The 18,023-nt window shown below is 41.5% G+C and overlaps 1 protein-coding gene across 1 annotated transcript in view; it reads left to right on the top strand.

Moving 5' to 3' along the window:
- Positions 1-18,023, top strand: part of LOC114555310 (spermatid perinuclear RNA-binding protein) — an 88,325-nt gene that overhangs the window by 59,103 nt on the left and 11,199 nt on the right. Inside the window, exons 7-11 of the mRNA XM_028577615.1 lie at positions 5,832-5,927; positions 6,217-6,328; positions 7,835-7,932; positions 10,281-10,374; positions 10,639-10,707. Of these exons, the coding sequence (XP_028433416.1) occupies positions 5,832-5,927; positions 6,217-6,328; positions 7,835-7,932; positions 10,281-10,374; positions 10,639-10,707 (469 nt within the window). The remainder of the gene's footprint in view (positions 1-5,831; positions 5,928-6,216; positions 6,329-7,834; positions 7,933-10,280; positions 10,375-10,638; positions 10,708-18,023) is intronic.

Genomic DNA, 18,023 nt, shown 5'->3' with positions numbered 1-18,023 from the left:
AGCACAGCTGGGCCAATGCCACAAGCACTCTGAGGCTTTACAACCCGGCAGCCTGAATATTCAACTCTGTCTCTCAACATTACATTTGTATACTTTAATGTGCGACAGGAAACGGGATCACATAATGAAGACAGGATTTTCATGAACCATAGAGCTCAGGCTCAGGTACTGAAGCATCTGTTTCATACATGTTCCACAGTTGGCCCAGCTGACACCCTGTTGCTGCTCAGATACTTAGATCAGTGGTTCCCATCCTATTTGGTCTGAGGTACCCCCAGATGAAGTCAAACGAACTTGCGTAACCATCCATTCCGAATGTATGGGAATGTAACACTATTCATTATAATATAAGTGGATATTGTTAACCGTTTCATACAATTGAACTGTCAATATTAAGGTTGGTTTGAACAGCAGTTGTACTGATAACAAGCCTTCTAAGGCGACTACTATTTGAAAGAAAAAAATGAATGTTTCAACAATATACCCATTAACGTTACTTTTAAGCTAATGTTTTTAGCTATTTCAACCAATAACTAACTATTTTAACTTTTATCAACTGTTTTCCCATTACTGTACATTACTTTAAACTAGTTATTTCTACACATTTATTCATTACTTTTACTAATGCTCCCAAATTCTTACCTATGACTTAGAGAGTTCCCTTAAAGAGTAGAGCCTTTCCCGCCAAATCTACTGTAACCGTTTCACCATAAATGGCTATAAATGGTCAGTTCTTTCACGCAGTGTCTCAGACTAGAATGAAGCTGACTGCAAATGAAGTAGGATTCACATTGCAATGATTGTGAGCAGGAGATATGACATCTATAGCTTCTAATATTTAACACAAAAAAACATTTACTAACTGTAACCAAAGTGTTTGAACATAACTACTCAGCATTCAGGATGTGAACCCTGGTCTCTAGTGTCAGAGTACAGCCACCATCCACCTCAGCCATTTCCCTACAACTCCTGCATGGTGCAAGCACATAACACGTCCTGGACTGGAAAAGACACTGAGCATAACCCAGGCATCAATTACACGTTCTCTATCTTTGTATTTCACTAAACCTTTTTTAGTAGTACATAGATGTCATTTACAGAAGTCACTGCTGGAATAACTTATTATAAGTGAATATCACACATAAAAGGCTTTTACGCTTGGCTGTGGTGGAAAAGTTAATGTATCGATCAAAGCAAATGCGACCTGGTGAATAAATCATGACGTCTATGAAGCATGTAAATTAAACGTCACTGAAGAGATGAAAAAGTGCAGCAAGGTGATGGATGAGGAGACATAATGTTCCTCACCTACTGTAAGTACAAGAAACAAACAGAAATGCGGTATTTCCATCACATTTTTCACATCGTTATTGTTCATCTGACTGACACTCTGTTAATCATATTATCTCTCACTGCGTCCTCTTCTTCTGCAGTGGTTTAATGACAACCTTGTCTCCCAACAGTTGTAACAGTTAACGGATGGAAGCGCGCATTCATTTGCATTTTGTAATGTCTTTCTTTCTGGAAGTTTGATTAAAATTTGCGCGCCTTGTTAGCTCACCTGGCAGAGCAGGCGCCAATATATAGAGGTTTACTCCGACTCCGCCCTGCAGCCCTTGGTCATTCGCCCTCTCTCTCCCCTTTCACGTCTTCAGCTGGTTTATACAAATAAAGGCCTAAAATGCCCCAAAAATCTTTTAAAGAAAAAAGAAATTGCGCACCTGTACATTTGGATGGAAGCTAAGTCCAAAAACATAACTTTTCAAGTATCCAGCAATTAGGTGTGCAAACATCTAAACCACATTACTCGGCAAGTCAGCATGTAAAATGAGTGTTTGTAGATTAATCGAGCTGTACAACTTCAACTTCACTTTATTTAAAGTGCACATCACCCAGAGAGTCTCTAAACTTTACACGTCAGTAAAAACAACAGAAAAGAAAATATTACATGTAAAAGTATTCGCACATACAGTGTACACACACACACACACACACACACACATACACAGGTGATCATTTTAATATGACAACAAGGTTGAGGTTAGTAATTTTAAAAACAGGGATCATACAGTATAAACGTAGCAGGATCGGGGTAGCTAGCTTACTTGTCAACAAGGTAAAACAGTCAGTGATTTGAGTACCCTGCCGGTGCAATTAGCAGAGATTATAGTGAATGGAAAAAAATATGCGTTTTCGGCCTGGATTTGAAAGTATGTGAGACTGTGCAATGGGAGATTAATCCAGAGAAGTGGAGCTCGGTGGGCAAAGGCTCCACCACCAAGAGTTCTTACTCAAACGAGGAATGGTTCAGTAACCGCCATCAAGGGAATATAAAGGGCGTGATGGTGTATATGGGAAAATCATGCTAGAGATGTATGAGGGAGCCAGACTATTCAAAGCCTTAGAAGGAGGATTATGAAATCAGCTCCTGCGTGAAGCGGTAGTCAATGCAGATACGTCAGTACCGGTGTTAAATGATCAAGCTTCTTAGAATCTTGTGAGGACTCTGGCAGCTGCATTGTGGACGAGTTCAACCTTTTCTTGCTGGCATAGGTAGGTCAGAGAAAAGTGCAGTAATTACAAAAGTACATTACATTTTTAAAGTACAGTAATCTATTCTTGATAGATTGTCAATTGTCTCATTGTAACACGATGTTATGAAGGCATGTATGTGGATTTCAGCGTCTGATTTTGATAGAATGGGGTGTATTTGGGCTATTTCTGCGATGCTGGAAAAAGGCAGTTTGTGTTATATACACAGTGTGGCTAAAATGTAAGGTTCTTAACTGTGTGGGTGTGAGAAATTGTGCCGCTATAAATTGTAGAGAATATTAAGAAAATAATTGACAGCATGAAAACAGTAGAAACGTTACGGTTTCCATGCCATGTAAAGGTTAGAGGAAGAACATGGCAGAGATATAAGTCTAAAGTTACAGAGCAGGGGCAAGTAAAACGCTACTTTGGGCAAGTAAATATAACAACCTACTTGCCCGTTCGGGCATCATCGTGTCATAAATCACGTAATCGTTTTTGCCTTTTTTCCGATATTTCTTCACGTTTTTGACGCGTTGTTTCTTCTACTTTTTTCTGCGCCTTTTCACACTTTTGACGTTTGTTTCGAGGTTTGACATATTTTTCCGATGTTTTTCTTTCCGTTTTTGACGCGATCCTCACGTTTTTTTTCACACTTTTTTTTCCCGACAAAACAATTTGTATAAAGGCCTGTAAAAATTGACTTTGGGCAGGTAGAATTTTTTTTTTCACTTGCCCGACCAGACAAGTGAAAAAACCAAAACAACAACTAAATATTGAACCCTGCAGAGGGAAGAGATTCTGACCAAATCAAGTTTCAGATGAGCTGCAACTCGTCCTGACTGAAATGAGAGTTGTTCCGCTGCCAAGAAGGCAGGAGGGAGACGAGAGTCAAGGGTAGGTGAAGCAGTCAGCAGCTTCCCTCGGGGAAGCAGAGCTCGATGCCAAGTAATATCAGAGAGGGCTGCACTGTGGAACAAAGGTGATCTAGTGCAGGGAAGATTCAGTTGCATCATATTCAGACAGGAATGATATGACCCGAGGACCTCCACTGATGTAATAACTGCAGATACAATTAGTGGCGTTCATCTCATCCACCATCAACCATCGCTGTGAGCTTTAAATGAAAGCACCTGAATTACATTTCCTACTGTATTGTTGGGGATAGTCAGTCTGTGCAAATTGAAGTGTCAATAATCTCCAGCATAATTACTTTTTGATGTTAATGTTATAATCTCCAGTTACTCTTCTTCAAGCTCTTACTTTCAGTTTTGCTCGAACCTTGAGACGATCTTTTTTAGGACAACAATTTATTGCATCTTGGTTACCAGAGATTTCAACAGATTTTATTATTCCATGTATATTCATGTCACTAAGTGCAGATATGTCCAGTAAAACTTTTGTCACTTGAGGTCAACCATATACTACTACTTAGAAATGGCTATTTTCACTACTTTGAGGCAAAGCATGGAGTGATAATAGAACTACAGTAAATGCCAGATGTCCCGGATGCTTGACGCAGAAATCTACATGGAGCATTTCACAGTTGAATGCAGGGCATTTATACAGTACGGGCCAAAAGTTTGGACACACCTTCTCATTCAATGTGTTTCTTTATTTTCATGACTATTTACATTGTAGATTCTCACTGAAGGCATCAAAACTATGAATGAACACATATGGAATTATGTACTTAACAAAAAAGTGTGAAATAACTGAAAACATGTCTTATATTTTAGATTCCTCAAAGTAGCCACCCTTTACTTTTTTTGATAACGCTGCAAACCCTTGGTGTTCTCTCAATGAGCTTCATGAGGTAGTCACCTGAAATGGTTTTACCTTCACAGGTGTGCTTTGTCAGGGTTAATTAGTGGAATTTTTCCCCTTATTAATAAAAAAGCAAAGGGTGGCTACTTTGAAGAATCTAAAATATAAGACAGTTTCAGTTATTTCACACTTTTTTAAGTACATAATTCCATATGTGTTCATTCATAGTTTTGATGCCTTCAGTGAGAATCTACAATGTAAATAAAATAAAAATGAAAATAAAAAGGAAACACATTGAATGAGAAGGTGTGTCCAAACCTTTGGCCTGTACTGTATATGCATTTCATACTGAACTGTATATCACAACAACACAACAACAGCATACTGTAGCATGGAGGAAAAAACCTTAAGTGTCTTGGACTAACTATACTATTCAGTTTAACAGGAGACTTTCAGAAATGTTCTAATTGTTCTGAATGTCAGAGGGAACAGCTCAATGCTGCTGTAGTTTAAAAAAAAAAACGGCAAATGCCATTTCCATAATTAATTCCTTCTAACAACTCATAAAACAACGTTTCCGAACCCACAACCAGTGTGGTCCGTAAGAAAAAACGTTTTCACAGTGGATAGCAGTAAATGTGCTGCAAGAGTCTCATGTATTTGACTCTGCGGCGAAAACAATGAAAAATTCATATGAGAACCTGAAAAAGCTGCATTGATGTTGGATTTGATAAACACTCTGTATACAATGTTGTATTCTCATAAAGGAAGATTTTCACTTTAGCTATCCCAGACTTAATGTTTATTCCCCGCACAGGCTGGACTTAAAAAGAATCTCTGCCAGTAGAATCAATATCACTGCCTTCAGAAAATACACGCTGCCTTGGTTCTCCTGTTACCGGTGGATTTATTCCTCGTAATTGCATTTCAGTCAACATCACTGTCATCAAATCCACCTTCGAACTGTTCAAACATAACGACGTGCAGAGCACACATTTGCATCACACAAACTATAAATATTGACGACGAAACATAAAACGCATAAATAAACCCTACCTCGCTGGCTGCACGCTATGGCTGGAGGGAATGAGTCCACTTGAACAAAAATAAAATCTTTTAAACGGGCAATATAACCTTTTAACTTATAAGCGAGTATAAAACTTCTAGCGAACATAGAACGTAGTAGAAGTACTTTCTGCATAGTGTTTATTCAAAACAAATCCATATTCATGAATATAAATATATATAAATAAATATAAAAATAATATATGTAAATAAAACATATGAAATGGTGGCATAAATAATAATTATGGCAGTTAAAGTCAAGTTCAATATCTAATTCAGTCTCTCACAATGGTATTGGCAGCATATTGACATTTCAGGGGGCATGAACATGCCTCTATAAGCGCTGCAGATCTGGCATCTCCGAGTCTGGAAAGTGTCACATATTTTTTTGGGAGAGTTTGCTGTCTGCTGTCTTGTTGAAATGCTCCTCGTGCCGTCACTAAAACTCTGTCTGTCTGTCCCCTTAGGCTCGAGTCACAGATCTCAAGTCTTGCGTCATCGTTTTGAGGATTTTCAGAGACATGTGCAACAGACTGTCTGGGTGGCAGCCTCTCCAAGGATGGGTAGGTGACGGCCGCAGAATCACAACGGGACGTCAAGATCTCACATTCAGTAGAAGATAAAGTTGAACAAACTGTAATCTGCACAAACACTCCAGTGTTCTCTCAGCGTAAACCAGACAGAATGGAAAACAGGAGTTTTATAAGTTTATGTCCCAGGCTTTAAAACAGCTTGTTTTGCCTCCTGCTGTGTACGGTTTGTAATTGCATTGTGTCCCAGGACCAGAATCATGACTGGAATTGATTAAGTTTATGCTGTGTTGAGTGTCCTCTGTCTGTCCGCCCACTGCAGCCTCTGGAGCTGATCTGTGAAAAGGCCATAGCAACCTGTAACCGGCCGCTAGGTCCAGGCGAGGCCCTGCGTCGCGTCATGGAGTGCATCGCCTCAGGGATCCTCCTGCCAGGTCAGTGATCAGTCCTTCACAACAACCTCCAAGCTCTGTTTGTTGTTAACATTTTCACTCCCTTTCTCTCGTCTGAGCTCGAGGCTGGTTTAACATTGTTTGTGAAGCTGGGGTTAGTGCCCATATAAGATGTGGTGAAATTTAGAGGCAGCGCATACAGATTTTATAGAAAGATATAAACGGAGTGGAACATGTGCAGCAGTCTCCAGATTAAACATGTCTGCTCAAGTTGAAAATGTTTCCTGTTAGGAGAAAAAATGTATAGCTAAATTGTCAGAACCCAGTAATGGAACAGAGGAAAAAAAGAAAAGAAATTTCCTGTTGAGTTTTAAAATTGGTCTGAGTAAAATAACTTGGTTGCAGCAAACGTCTGTAGTGTCTGTGCTGTTTTTATGGTTGAAGGCTTAAGTGGAAAAACAGTCCAGCAGTCAGATTTGCACAGATAATACTGTATAGTTGTCAGATGAGTCAATAAGGAGAGGCTGAACTCCTGACCCGGACTAGAAATAAAGTTGGGCAGTTTGAGGACTTGAAGAACTCCTCAGGTGGCAGAGCCAGAGGACGGAGGTAATTCCTAGCTCTCCATTGGAAGTCACTGAGCTCGGGGGCAGTGTGGGCTGGCAGACATAGGTTTCGCTTCCCATCTTTTAAGAAAAGATAGGGTGTGCTCCACGGTGTGGAGGGAATACAGGAAGGGGCTGAGGACACAGCCCTGTGGTGCTCCTGTGCTGAGGATCAGCAGTGAGAAGAGGTGTGATGGCGGACGCCGGTGATGGCGGTGATGGTGATGGGCCGATCTGGAATCTTCTCCTTATGAGAAGCAGAAACCGTGTTTTGTTCTTACATTTTAAATGAATGTGTTGTAGGATAACCTGGTGTTTGGCTGTAACCTCCTTACACACAGGGTGTCCTGCTGATTCATGGCCAGGATCGCAGACTGTGGCGTGTCACCAATGATGCACAGTGCATTAATTGGGGTGCAGATTCCCTCAGGGCACCTTGAGAGTGTTCCAGTTGATTCACAGCAACATGGATGATGGTTTTATTTAACTTGTATTTCATTCAGTAAAAGTTGGTGGTGGAGTATGGTGTATTTCAAAAAGATTTACACGACTTTCTAAACCGTGTGAACATTTATCCTCTGAGATTTTTATTCTAGAGCAGTCCAAGTGAGAAATGTTTCCTGTCCAGCTCTAATAAATAAAAGCCTTCAGCTTCCACGTTTGATCAGTGCAGAGCAGCAAGTTAGCCTTTGTGATGTATGATTGGATTTTTTAAAATGTGGTTCAGGGTTGCCCTTAACATTAAAAGTGTAGGTTGTTGCCTGAATGCTCTGAATCATTGATGAGTTACTGCTGTGGAGTGTCCACGTTAGGAGGAATTATTTCTGTGTGTGTTTTTCCTGTCAAGAGGAATGAAAGTGGGTTCAAAGTGTGTGTTTCTGTTCTGAGGTCTTCTCCCTTCTCCCCGTCTGAGTCAGAGCCTGTTGTGGTTTTTCTTTAAAAGGAGGCCCAGGAGTTCACGACCCCTGTGAGAGAGAACCCACAGACGTCCTGTCTGACCTCAGCGCCCAGCAGGCGGACGCCATTACACACAGCGCACAGGTCAGTCCACTTTACCCATCAGCCTCTTCTGCTGCCGTCAGTGTCTTCTTCTTCTTCTGCAGTAATGAAAGTAAAATAGTAGTAATTAGTAATTACATTTATTTTTAGTTAATCAGTTAATAAATGTCTTGTTTAGTTTAGTACAAAGCCCAACGAGATTCCTGTAAACTGTACTGTAAGACAAGAAAATGCAGCAAGTTCAAATTTGAGAAGCTGGAACCATCAACTGTTTGTCTTATTTTGCTTGAAAGATGAAAATAGTTGTCAAAATAGTTGCCGTAAAGGTATGGTTAAGGGTCTCATCAGGGCGTCCTGATGAATATCCTATTAGGAAGGCTCGGACTGGCTGTCAGGAAATTCTAGCAAATGCCTGATGGGCCGCAAGGCCACCACCAGCAATGTGGGAAAAGAAATTGACCTGCCAGCCCCATTTGGCGAGATTATTTTCCATTGGATATTGAAGTGCATAAGTGTTTTGGCATGGCCGGCCGAGTGGCACTATATCCATGGTATTGGTTGGTTGGATGGGGGGCTGGGGGGTTTAATTCTTGCATGTTTTGTTTTGTTGTGCATGATGAGAAAACATCACCCCCCAAAATGTCAGGATCGCACCCTGGGTACACAGTCCCAAAATTGTCAGTAGGCTGCCTATACCGGCGTCTCTTTCTGTTAATATAACTTCTTTGCCTGAAGAGCACCTAAAGAATGTTTGCTTTCCTGGTTACAAAAAAGTATTGATTTCTTAAAATCTCTATGTGCAATATATTCCATAATAAAGTGCACCTCAGGCTCGATTCAGCAAAAACAGCTCAGAGGTTTTAGGTAAAGCTACAATATTTTAGTTTTGCTTATTATTTCCAAGATAGTCGGTCCTGCTACAGTAGGTCTAGTAGTTTGACGAGATACCTTTGTTTTTAATTTACTAGAGGTTTAGTTAATGCCTTGCTCAAGGGCTCTTTGTCAGTCACTGTTAAAGAAGATAGGAACATTTCCCATCTACATTATCCTGTCTGCTCCAGGGGCATGAACATTAAAAGCTTCCATTAACAGGCTCTTGTTTCTGGCCTCCGGGCCACAGCTGCCCAGGTTTTAACTTGTCCCTAAGGGGATGAATTCAGTCACACACACAAATGAAAATATACCTTAAATTACCTTAAATTTCAGTTTGGGATGCAAAAAACATAACATACCTTCCAAAACTGGAGCTTCTCGATCTTTAATAAACAACACAGAGAATTGTGAAAACACTAATTTGCTTGGATTTGAATGACCTTTAGAGAGCCAAGTTGTGAATCCAAACTCTAACAAAGAAAAAAGTGTAGTTCTGAAGTTTACATACTTTTCAGACTTTCATAACAGTAAGTTTTTCATTTGAACTGCTGCTTTATGAACGTTGTGTTTACATCCCCCCCCCCCCAGCACTATAAAACTTCCCATCCTGTTTTCGTGCTATAAAAGCAGCCGCAGACGCTTACTTAACGGAGCGTAATCATTAGCTGGGCCTCAGCCGTGCGACTCGTGAGACCACTTCCACACCGCACCAAAGTCAGCATTTCTTTCAGGAAACGGGACGAGTAACGCTGATTGAAGGAGGGTTATTTAAAGCGACGCCGGTGAAGCCCTGAGCCTCACGTCAGTGCTATAAATAGCTGGGTGGTTGCAGAGCCCGGGCTCTGACCTTGGATAAGGAGCCCCGCAGTGCTGCGCAGACTTGACGAACAGGCAGCCTAATTAGCCACCTAATGAGCGTGGGAACATTCCTCCCCGCTTACACCACACCAACACTACTACTACCACCACCACTGCTGCTGCTACTGCACATCACAGCGCATGGAACAACAAAGTCTGCCCACCGGCGGCAAATGTGGGCTCATCATCAATATGAAGACATCCTTAAATTAAAATTTTCCTCCCTCTCTGTTTCTGCCTTTGTTTTTGTTCTATGGGAATATTTTTTTCTTTTTCTTCTCCTCCTTCGATTGTGCCCACTGAGCGTTTATTCCTCCCCTCTATAATGCATGAAGTTTCTCCCAACAGAACTAGTGGGTTTACACAAATGTCGGGCCTCTCCCTCAAGTTTCCCCGATAATTAAACCACATTGATTGGAGAATAAATGATATCGTTGCTGCCTGTTTTCCAGAGTGCAGACCTCTGTTGCTTTATCAATACAGTGATGTGCCCTTTTGTTGTGTGTGTGTGTGTGTGTGTGTGTGTGTGTGTGTGTGTGTGTGTGTGTGTGTGTGTGTGTGTGTGTGTGTGTGTGTGTGTGTGTGTGTGTGTGTGTGTGTGTGTGTGTGTGTGTGTGTGTGTGTGTGTGTGTGTGTGTGTGTGTGTGTGTTTTTTACAGCATGCGTTACGCCTCCTAGCCTATGGACAGCTTTACAAGGTCTTGAATATGGATCCTCTCCCCACCAGCAGGCCCTCACCAAGGCTGTTAGAAGGTTTGTGTTCAGCTGTGTGTGTTTGTGCATTATTTCTGTTTTCTTCGTGTAGCCATGTGAGTCTGTATTTGTATTCCTATTTTTATTTCCCCACTATATTCTACTTTATCTTGTTTCTTTGCCTCCCTGTAAAGGAGCTTGTGTACTCTTCTGTTTAGACACTCTGGAAAAAGATGATGATGTATGTGTGTGTCTTCATGATGTTTCAGGTGATCTGTGTGTGTGTGTGTGTGTGTGTGTGTGTGTGTGTTTTGCACCCTGCAGGCGGCTGTCAAAAGAGGCTTCGGGAGGACGTTGGGTCAGATGACAGAGATTTCATCAAACGGATGAAAGGTGACTTTGACCATCGACTCGCTTGCTTCAAAGAATCACGGTTTGCTCAAAGGATCTAATCCTCTTCCGCTCACCTCTGAAACACAAGACGAGCTACGGCTAACTAGTGAAGAATACAAAAAACCAAGGGCACACTGATATATGTTGCCTACGGTAGCCTTACATTAAATACTGGGTTTAGGCTTTTAGCATCAGACATGATTCAAATATGTTTAATATTGATATCTGGTTTATTCTCCGATCACAATGGTCACCAAATTTAACCTTTGGTTCTACATTGCGTGCATCAATCTACACACTGTATATTCTGTGTGCCAAATACACCAACTGTTACAGCCCTATGGTGTTTCTGTTTTGTTTTGGTGAAATTCATTATTTAGTTTTGAGTACTCTTTGGTTTGTTTGGACTCTTCATTGCAAACCTCTAAGTCCACATCCAGTTTGTGTCCCTTAATGCTCTGAATGCTTTTTAAGATGCCTTTACACCATGATAACATTGAAAACTGTGAATTGTCTTGAATGGAAACGGCAAAATATTACATGCAAGCACACAATACTGGATGTCAGGTCTTTAGTAAATTGGAAACTTGCATTTGGTCAAAGCCACATAACATGGAGGCTGACTCCCCAGTAGAAGTGTTTGTCTCTTTATAGCTGATAAGTGGATATTGATTGAAGCATTTGTCGCTCAGTTGTAGCTAACAACAAAGACAAAATGCTTGTGTGTGTGTGTGTGTGTGTGTGTGTGTGTGTGTGTGTGTGTGTGTGTGTGTGTGTGTGTGTGGGTGTGTGTGGGTGTGTGTGTGTGGACTGTAAACAATGGGCTTTCTGACAGGAAAAGTGGCAGAGTCAGTGGAGCCGAAAGAAGCGAGCAGTGAGGCTGAGGTTTTCTTAGAATTCAGGAAGCTCTCTGTTTGAGGACCAGAACAGCCTGTCAGGTTAAACCTGCTGTCAGACGATATTCACTTCAATCTCCGCATCCGAGGAGAGAAAGTATCCTGACTCGGTCTGGATGTGGTCATTTGTAGTGTTTGAAATTCAGCAGTCATGTCTGATACCCCCACAGGATTGTATAAGGAATCCAGTTTAGTGCATTGACTTGTCACCAGCTCGCTGTATCTCAAAGTGGCATCATTCACCGTATCACCGAGCTGCATGAAAGAGGTTAAAAAAGCTCTTTAAATTCTTCAAAGCGCAGTTGCGGTAGTGGCTTTTAAGTGAAATGTTTCCTCGAAGCTGAAAATTGTGTGAAGTTATCAGATTGCAGAATAGCTGCAAGTGAAAAAGGAGGAAATTAAGCTGCTGGAGCTGAAAGTAACACTCAGAGGTTATCAGGAGTCAATCTGCTCCTGTGTTAGGTTAGAAAAGGTCCATCCAGGGTCCATCCAGGACATAACAGAGGTTTATTTAGCTCACTGGGCTGTCAAGTGAGATTCTGTTCTTGTCAGTATGAAAATATATATATATATATATATATATATATATATATATATATATATATATATATATATATATATATATATACACACATAGTGTGTGTGTGTGTGTGTGTGTGTGTGTGTGTGTGTGTGTGTGTGTGTGTGTGTGTGTGTGTGTGTCTGTGTGAGGAACTGTAATGAAATAAGTTAAGATAAGACTTTATTGATCCCTGAGATAGGCTAATAAAAGGCTATAATTGTTTGAATGAAAATAAGAATTTAGAGGGGGCATTCAAAACTGCTATATATAAATTATATTTATGTTTTATATATATATATATATATATATTACATTATTATATATATTACATTACAATATTACATTACAATAGGCACAGAAGAGACAGATTTACGCCGGTGTTTTGAAAATCAGTTTGTCTGCAGATTTGGCCCCTTTACCAACACAGTCAGCAGTTGCAGCTCAATCTTACTCGGTCAGATCTGAACACACAGACATGATACACATATTTTTACATTCAGTGTGACCATTTCAGTGATACCATGAATACACCAACTGTAATTGGTAAAACTTTTAATGGTGCTAATCTGCCTTAATTGGATGACGGGGGGTGTTGGGCATCACAGTACTCTTGATTTTGTCTGAGAGGAGCCCGCAGTGCTACTCCCATAGTAATAATTATACTGTGTATAATCAGGGTGTCTTTATTTAAGACATTTCAGCATGATTATATGTTGGTTAATAATAATAGCAATAATAATAATAAGGACCTGGTTGGCAGGTCCTGCTGCAGGCTCAAGGACAGTTATTGGTGTTGAAACATTGATCGTATGTCACTTAGTTGTCTAGAAAACTTTAACTTTCTCTTGGACACATTGGCCTCTTTTTTTTCCTAAATCAGCAAAACTGGCTCACTGTGCCCTTAAAGTTCAGTCACCATGCTGCACTATAGACACACTCACAGTAAGTGTCACTTACCAGCAGCTTAGTTCAGACATATAACTGGCCAAACTCACATTAAAGTTTCCATGTTATCCAAAACTTGGAAGCTTTGGGTGTTTATTTGTCACTACAGCTTTGCATGTTGACCAGCAGTCAAACAACAGAAAAAGGAGAGCGGGGATAAGAATCAAGAGATCATCAAAAGTTTAGAAGAACCATTTGGCTTCAGACCAGTTTTTATAACTGCTATGCCTCACAACGGGACAGAGGAATCAGAGGAATGTTAAGATAAAGAAATGACTTCTGTTATCTGATGCCACAAATCAGTTGCACTGGAGGAGGCTTTGCAGTGAGTTGGCTTGGTTGTGTTGGCTGTGTATTGTAGTGAAGCCACTGTATTTCTGCACTCCTGTGGTGTTTTGGTAACACATATCTGTCATATTTGATAGAAGCACTGCAGATTCAAATCCTGCAGGGCATGACTTTCTGTTTTCTGGGCTTATGTTAATAGGAGCAGTGAAGAGTAGTCGCAGTCCAGTTATGGTAGTCAAATTGGTAGCATCATAGATGCAACCACAACCGCAGCCATAATCCAATTATTATCCACCGTTTCACCCAACACAGCTATGCAGAGCAACTGCAGCTTTAAACTGTTGGAGTAATGAGCAATAAATGCATCATGTCATGAGTGTCTCATCATCTCTCCTTTCTGTTGTCTCGCTAGTCTAAACTGTATTATAGGTAGGGCAATGGCAGTGTGTTCATCCTGATTTCAAAAGTACATTTCTTAACTCTGCTGATTTCATGTTGTCCTATTTCATGGCTGACACACAGTAACGTCATGTGGTGCTGTCGAGATGTGATTTAGAGTGTTGTAGTGTATGGACCCCCGACTGCTCTGTCCTGCTGATATACAGTATGTTGCTAGTGTTGTAGTCAGATGTTTTTTGTACAAGCAACAAAACCTTTCACTTTTCATTGTTTTACTACTAAAAGTGCATATTTTAAAATGCTTTTATTTTGCTTCTGTATTTTAATCGCTCAAACTAAACATCAGAACGGCTTTATTCATTCTGAGAACACGTTTGTTTCCATCTCCTCAGCAGCAGCATTTTCACACCCAGGGCCCTTTTTTAACGATCTAAGCGCACAGCGTAAAGCGCGCGGCGCAGGTGCGTTTAGGGCGTGTAGGAATCCACTTTTGCTAGTTCAACGGGGGGGTCCGTGTACCACGCGCATGGTTCAAAAGGGTTGTACTTAGGATCTTAGTTAATCATAGGTGTGTTTTGAGCGTGACATGCAATAAACCAATCAGAGTGCCATCTCCCATTCCCTTTAAAAGCCAGGCGTGTTTGGACCTTGGCGCATTGCTATTATGATGGAGGATTTGCTGAGCAGGAAGGAGAGATTTTCAGGAGAAGAAACTGATCTGCTCATGCGTGAAGTGAAAATTAGCGAGCAGATCATATCATAATACTAGTTCACATTGTAATATTTTTATTTTGAATCTTTTGCTTGTTTGTGTGCTGCTGCGCGTCCCTGTGTGTGTAACAAGCATAGTGTGTGCTCGTTGTGCACGAGCCTAGGCTCATTTTACTAATGTGATGTTAAAATAACAATACAGTCCCTCCAAGATTTCCCGATGTCGCGATCGCAACAATTCACGCAATTTAACCAATAACCGCGAATTTGGTGCGACTCGCAATTTTGACCAATCGCCGCAACTTTTCCGCAAATTTAACCACTAACCGGAGTTTCCCGCGACTTCAACCAATCCCAGCAGAGAGCCACTGACCAAGCGGGAGTGAGAACGGCACGTACGTCACCAAATTAATTTCCTTGTTTCTGATATGAAAACGAGACGTCTGTGACTCGAACATCTCACATTTACCAACAAAACGTACAGCGAAAGACCGTGCAAAATATTTCAGACAGTCCTGCCAACCTGTATACATTTTAACATCAACAATTTTTAGCTGCTGCTGTTTCAATCCTGTCGGCTCTCTGCAGCGGGCGGGGCTGCCGCTCAGTTCCCCCCGTGACTGACGCGCGCGTGTGCACACGCACACACACACACACCCACACAAACACACACGGTGGATGCAGGAAAAACCGGAGATGAGACGTAGGCGTACAGGATGACCTAAATTGAGGACAGCTACGCTTGTTATTGTAAGTGCAATGATAAGTTAAAGTTCAATAAGTACTTTATCACACCATATCAATGTGTGTCCCATGCCAGGCCAGGATAGGAAATTAACTAACCATGTAAAGATCAACAAGCCACACATATGTTCAAATTTGATTCATTTAGGGCTGGACCCGAATATTCGAATATTCGTTCGTGGGTTGGTATTCTATTTGAAAATTTGACATTCGAATATTCGTTTTTATTTTTTTTATTTTATTTTGGTTTATTAATTTTCTCGTTCACACTCCAGTCCAGTTTGTGGCGGTAATGCACATTTAAGTTGGTTTGCCAACTGCCAATAAACTACAAAGAAGAAAAAGAAGAAGAAGATACTGTCGGTACACAATGACGCCCACTTGGAGCATTTAGCAAGCTGGGCAGAGAAGCTAGCGGCGATAACAAGTGCAGAAATGGAAAACTGTTTTGCGTTTTTACGGCCAAAAACTTCAACATTGTGAGGCAAAGAGATTGTTTTGGAATATAAAGCTTGGATATTACATTTCCTTGGACTCTTGGGGATTTATGAAAATCAAGTTTTGGTCAAAATACCACTTTGTTGCTGAAAGGACAATGAAAACAGGTATGCATGCACTCTCGGCTGCGCAGATTATGGCTGAATTGTTTTATTTTCTGTTACTTTGTAACAGTTGTGTACATGGCTGTATATTTTAAAGATTTAATGCTTTAAAGTTATAAAAATGCTCATGAGTGGAAGTTTTATCGAGGTTACAGCGACGCCCCAGTCACAAAGTGTCCCGTTGACGGGACGGTGATCCTTGAGAGGTTAAAAGTTTATTAATTCTGAACGCGTCTGGCCTGTCTATATTGCACCAAATACGACACTGCACTCCCTTGTGAAGTCGTTTGGATGAAAGGTTCTCAAAATAATCAAAATGCAAACAAACAGACATTCACATAGAGATTCCTGCCTTTATTAGAGATAATAATGTGTTCAGCCCCCTTTCTCCAAAGCTTCGAATATTCAATGCTCATTACTACCGAAGCTTCGAAGCTCAAAAAATGGTATTCGGACCAGCCCTAGATTCATTCAATAAATTATTATTTTTTGTCTTAAATCCACCAGCCGTTTTCATATACCAACATATGCAGCATCCTGAGCCTTTTTGGTAAGGTTACTAGCCCAGATTAATTTTATTCTCCCCAAAACAAGTTTCCTTTTTATTTTCTCTCGCAACTTCATTGTAACAAATAAAGCAATTTTTTACAAAAGCTCCCGCAAAATCAGGCATTTTGGGCAGTAACAATCAAAAAAAAAAAAAAAAAAGCCATGAAATACTGGAGGGACTGACAATGAAATGCTGCATTATTGACTTTAGACCAGGTTTTTGTTGGTCAATGGCGCAATCACTTTCTGCTGCCTCAAGATAGCAATACGCCAAGAATGCACCTGAACACACCTCCCCGTAAGACCAGCACGCCCATGGGAGCCCAGATGGGCGCAGGTGCATTTGCTATTTAAACGACGACGTGGGCGCTGAATGGGAAATTGACAACTGCGTCGGTCTTAAACTAGCAAAGACATTTTGCGCTGCGCTGCTGCACCGGGTGCATGATAGGCCCCCTATAGTTTGATTACTCTGGTCTGGATCAGTGGATGAGTTGGTAAAGTTGTACAGGTTTCTCCTGGGTTGCCTTTGTTTCTGCACCTACACAGGGAACCCAGGAGAAACCTGGTGCTGGCTGTCATAGCCGTTTAGCTCAAAGTTGGAGAGTACGCCTTTGTAGTTGGAGCAGATGGAGGTCAGATCACGTTCTCACTATTAATTCATGACCTGAATGAGATCTGATCCAAACAAATCGTACCGAGAAAGAACAATAAACAGAGTCCGATTCAACCAGACTAAAGACACAGATTTAGAAATGCCCTGAAAGACAAGTAAACAGTCCTTCCAGTGACTGCTACATCCTCCCCTCCCTCACCTTCCCACTCTCCTCACCCTCTCTCCCTATCACCCGTGCTGTCTTTCTCCTCTTCCCTCTCTCACTCTCCCTCCCTCTCTCTCCCCATCACCCTCTCTCTACCTCCCTTACCTTTTGCTGTCTCTTTCTCGTCTTTCTCTCTCACTCTCCCTCCCTCACGCTCTTTCTCCCCATGCTCTCCCTCACCCTCCCTCTGTCTTCCCTCACACTCCCTCACCTCGCTCTCTCTTTCTACCTTTCTCTCTCTCTCCCTCACGGTCTCCTTCCCCCTTTCTCTCTCTCTCTCCCTCTCAAGCTCTCTTTCTCCCCCTACTCTACCTCTCTCTCCTTCACACTCCATCACCCTCGCTTTCTCTTTCTCCCTTTCTCTCTCTCTATGTCCCTTCTCCTTTCTCCCCTTCTTTCTCTCTCTCTCTCTCTCTCTCCCGCTCTCTTCCTCCTGTCTGTCGGTGTCACAGTAATTAAATTGAACCTCTCTGGGACATTCGTCCCCGGCAACTCTCATCTGCTCCAGTTCAAAGCCGGTGACGGGAGGCAGAGATAGAGAGGGATTAATACTGCACACTGCTGCCACGCAATTATCCCACCTCACACACAGGCACACACGCAGTGCATTAACACCCCCCCCCCTCCAGGCACCTGTCCATCAGCACCTTCACATCTATCTCCTTACACAGCGTCTCCATCCATATTCATACTGAACCACTCTTGAGTCTTAAGTGCCTGTCAGCCACTCACAGTCATTACACAGTGTGACTTTAGGACAAAAGACAAGTGTATGTCTAGAAGCTGCTGTAAGTATTTT

The sequence above is a fragment of the Perca flavescens genome, chromosome 5 (assembly GCF_004354835.1).
Source record: "Perca flavescens isolate YP-PL-M2 chromosome 5, PFLA_1.0, whole genome shotgun sequence".
NCBI lineage: Eukaryota > Metazoa > Chordata > Actinopteri > Perciformes > Percidae > Perca > Perca flavescens.
The sequence above is the reverse complement of the archived record's forward strand: the minus strand, read 5'-3'. Positions and strand labels throughout refer to the sequence as shown.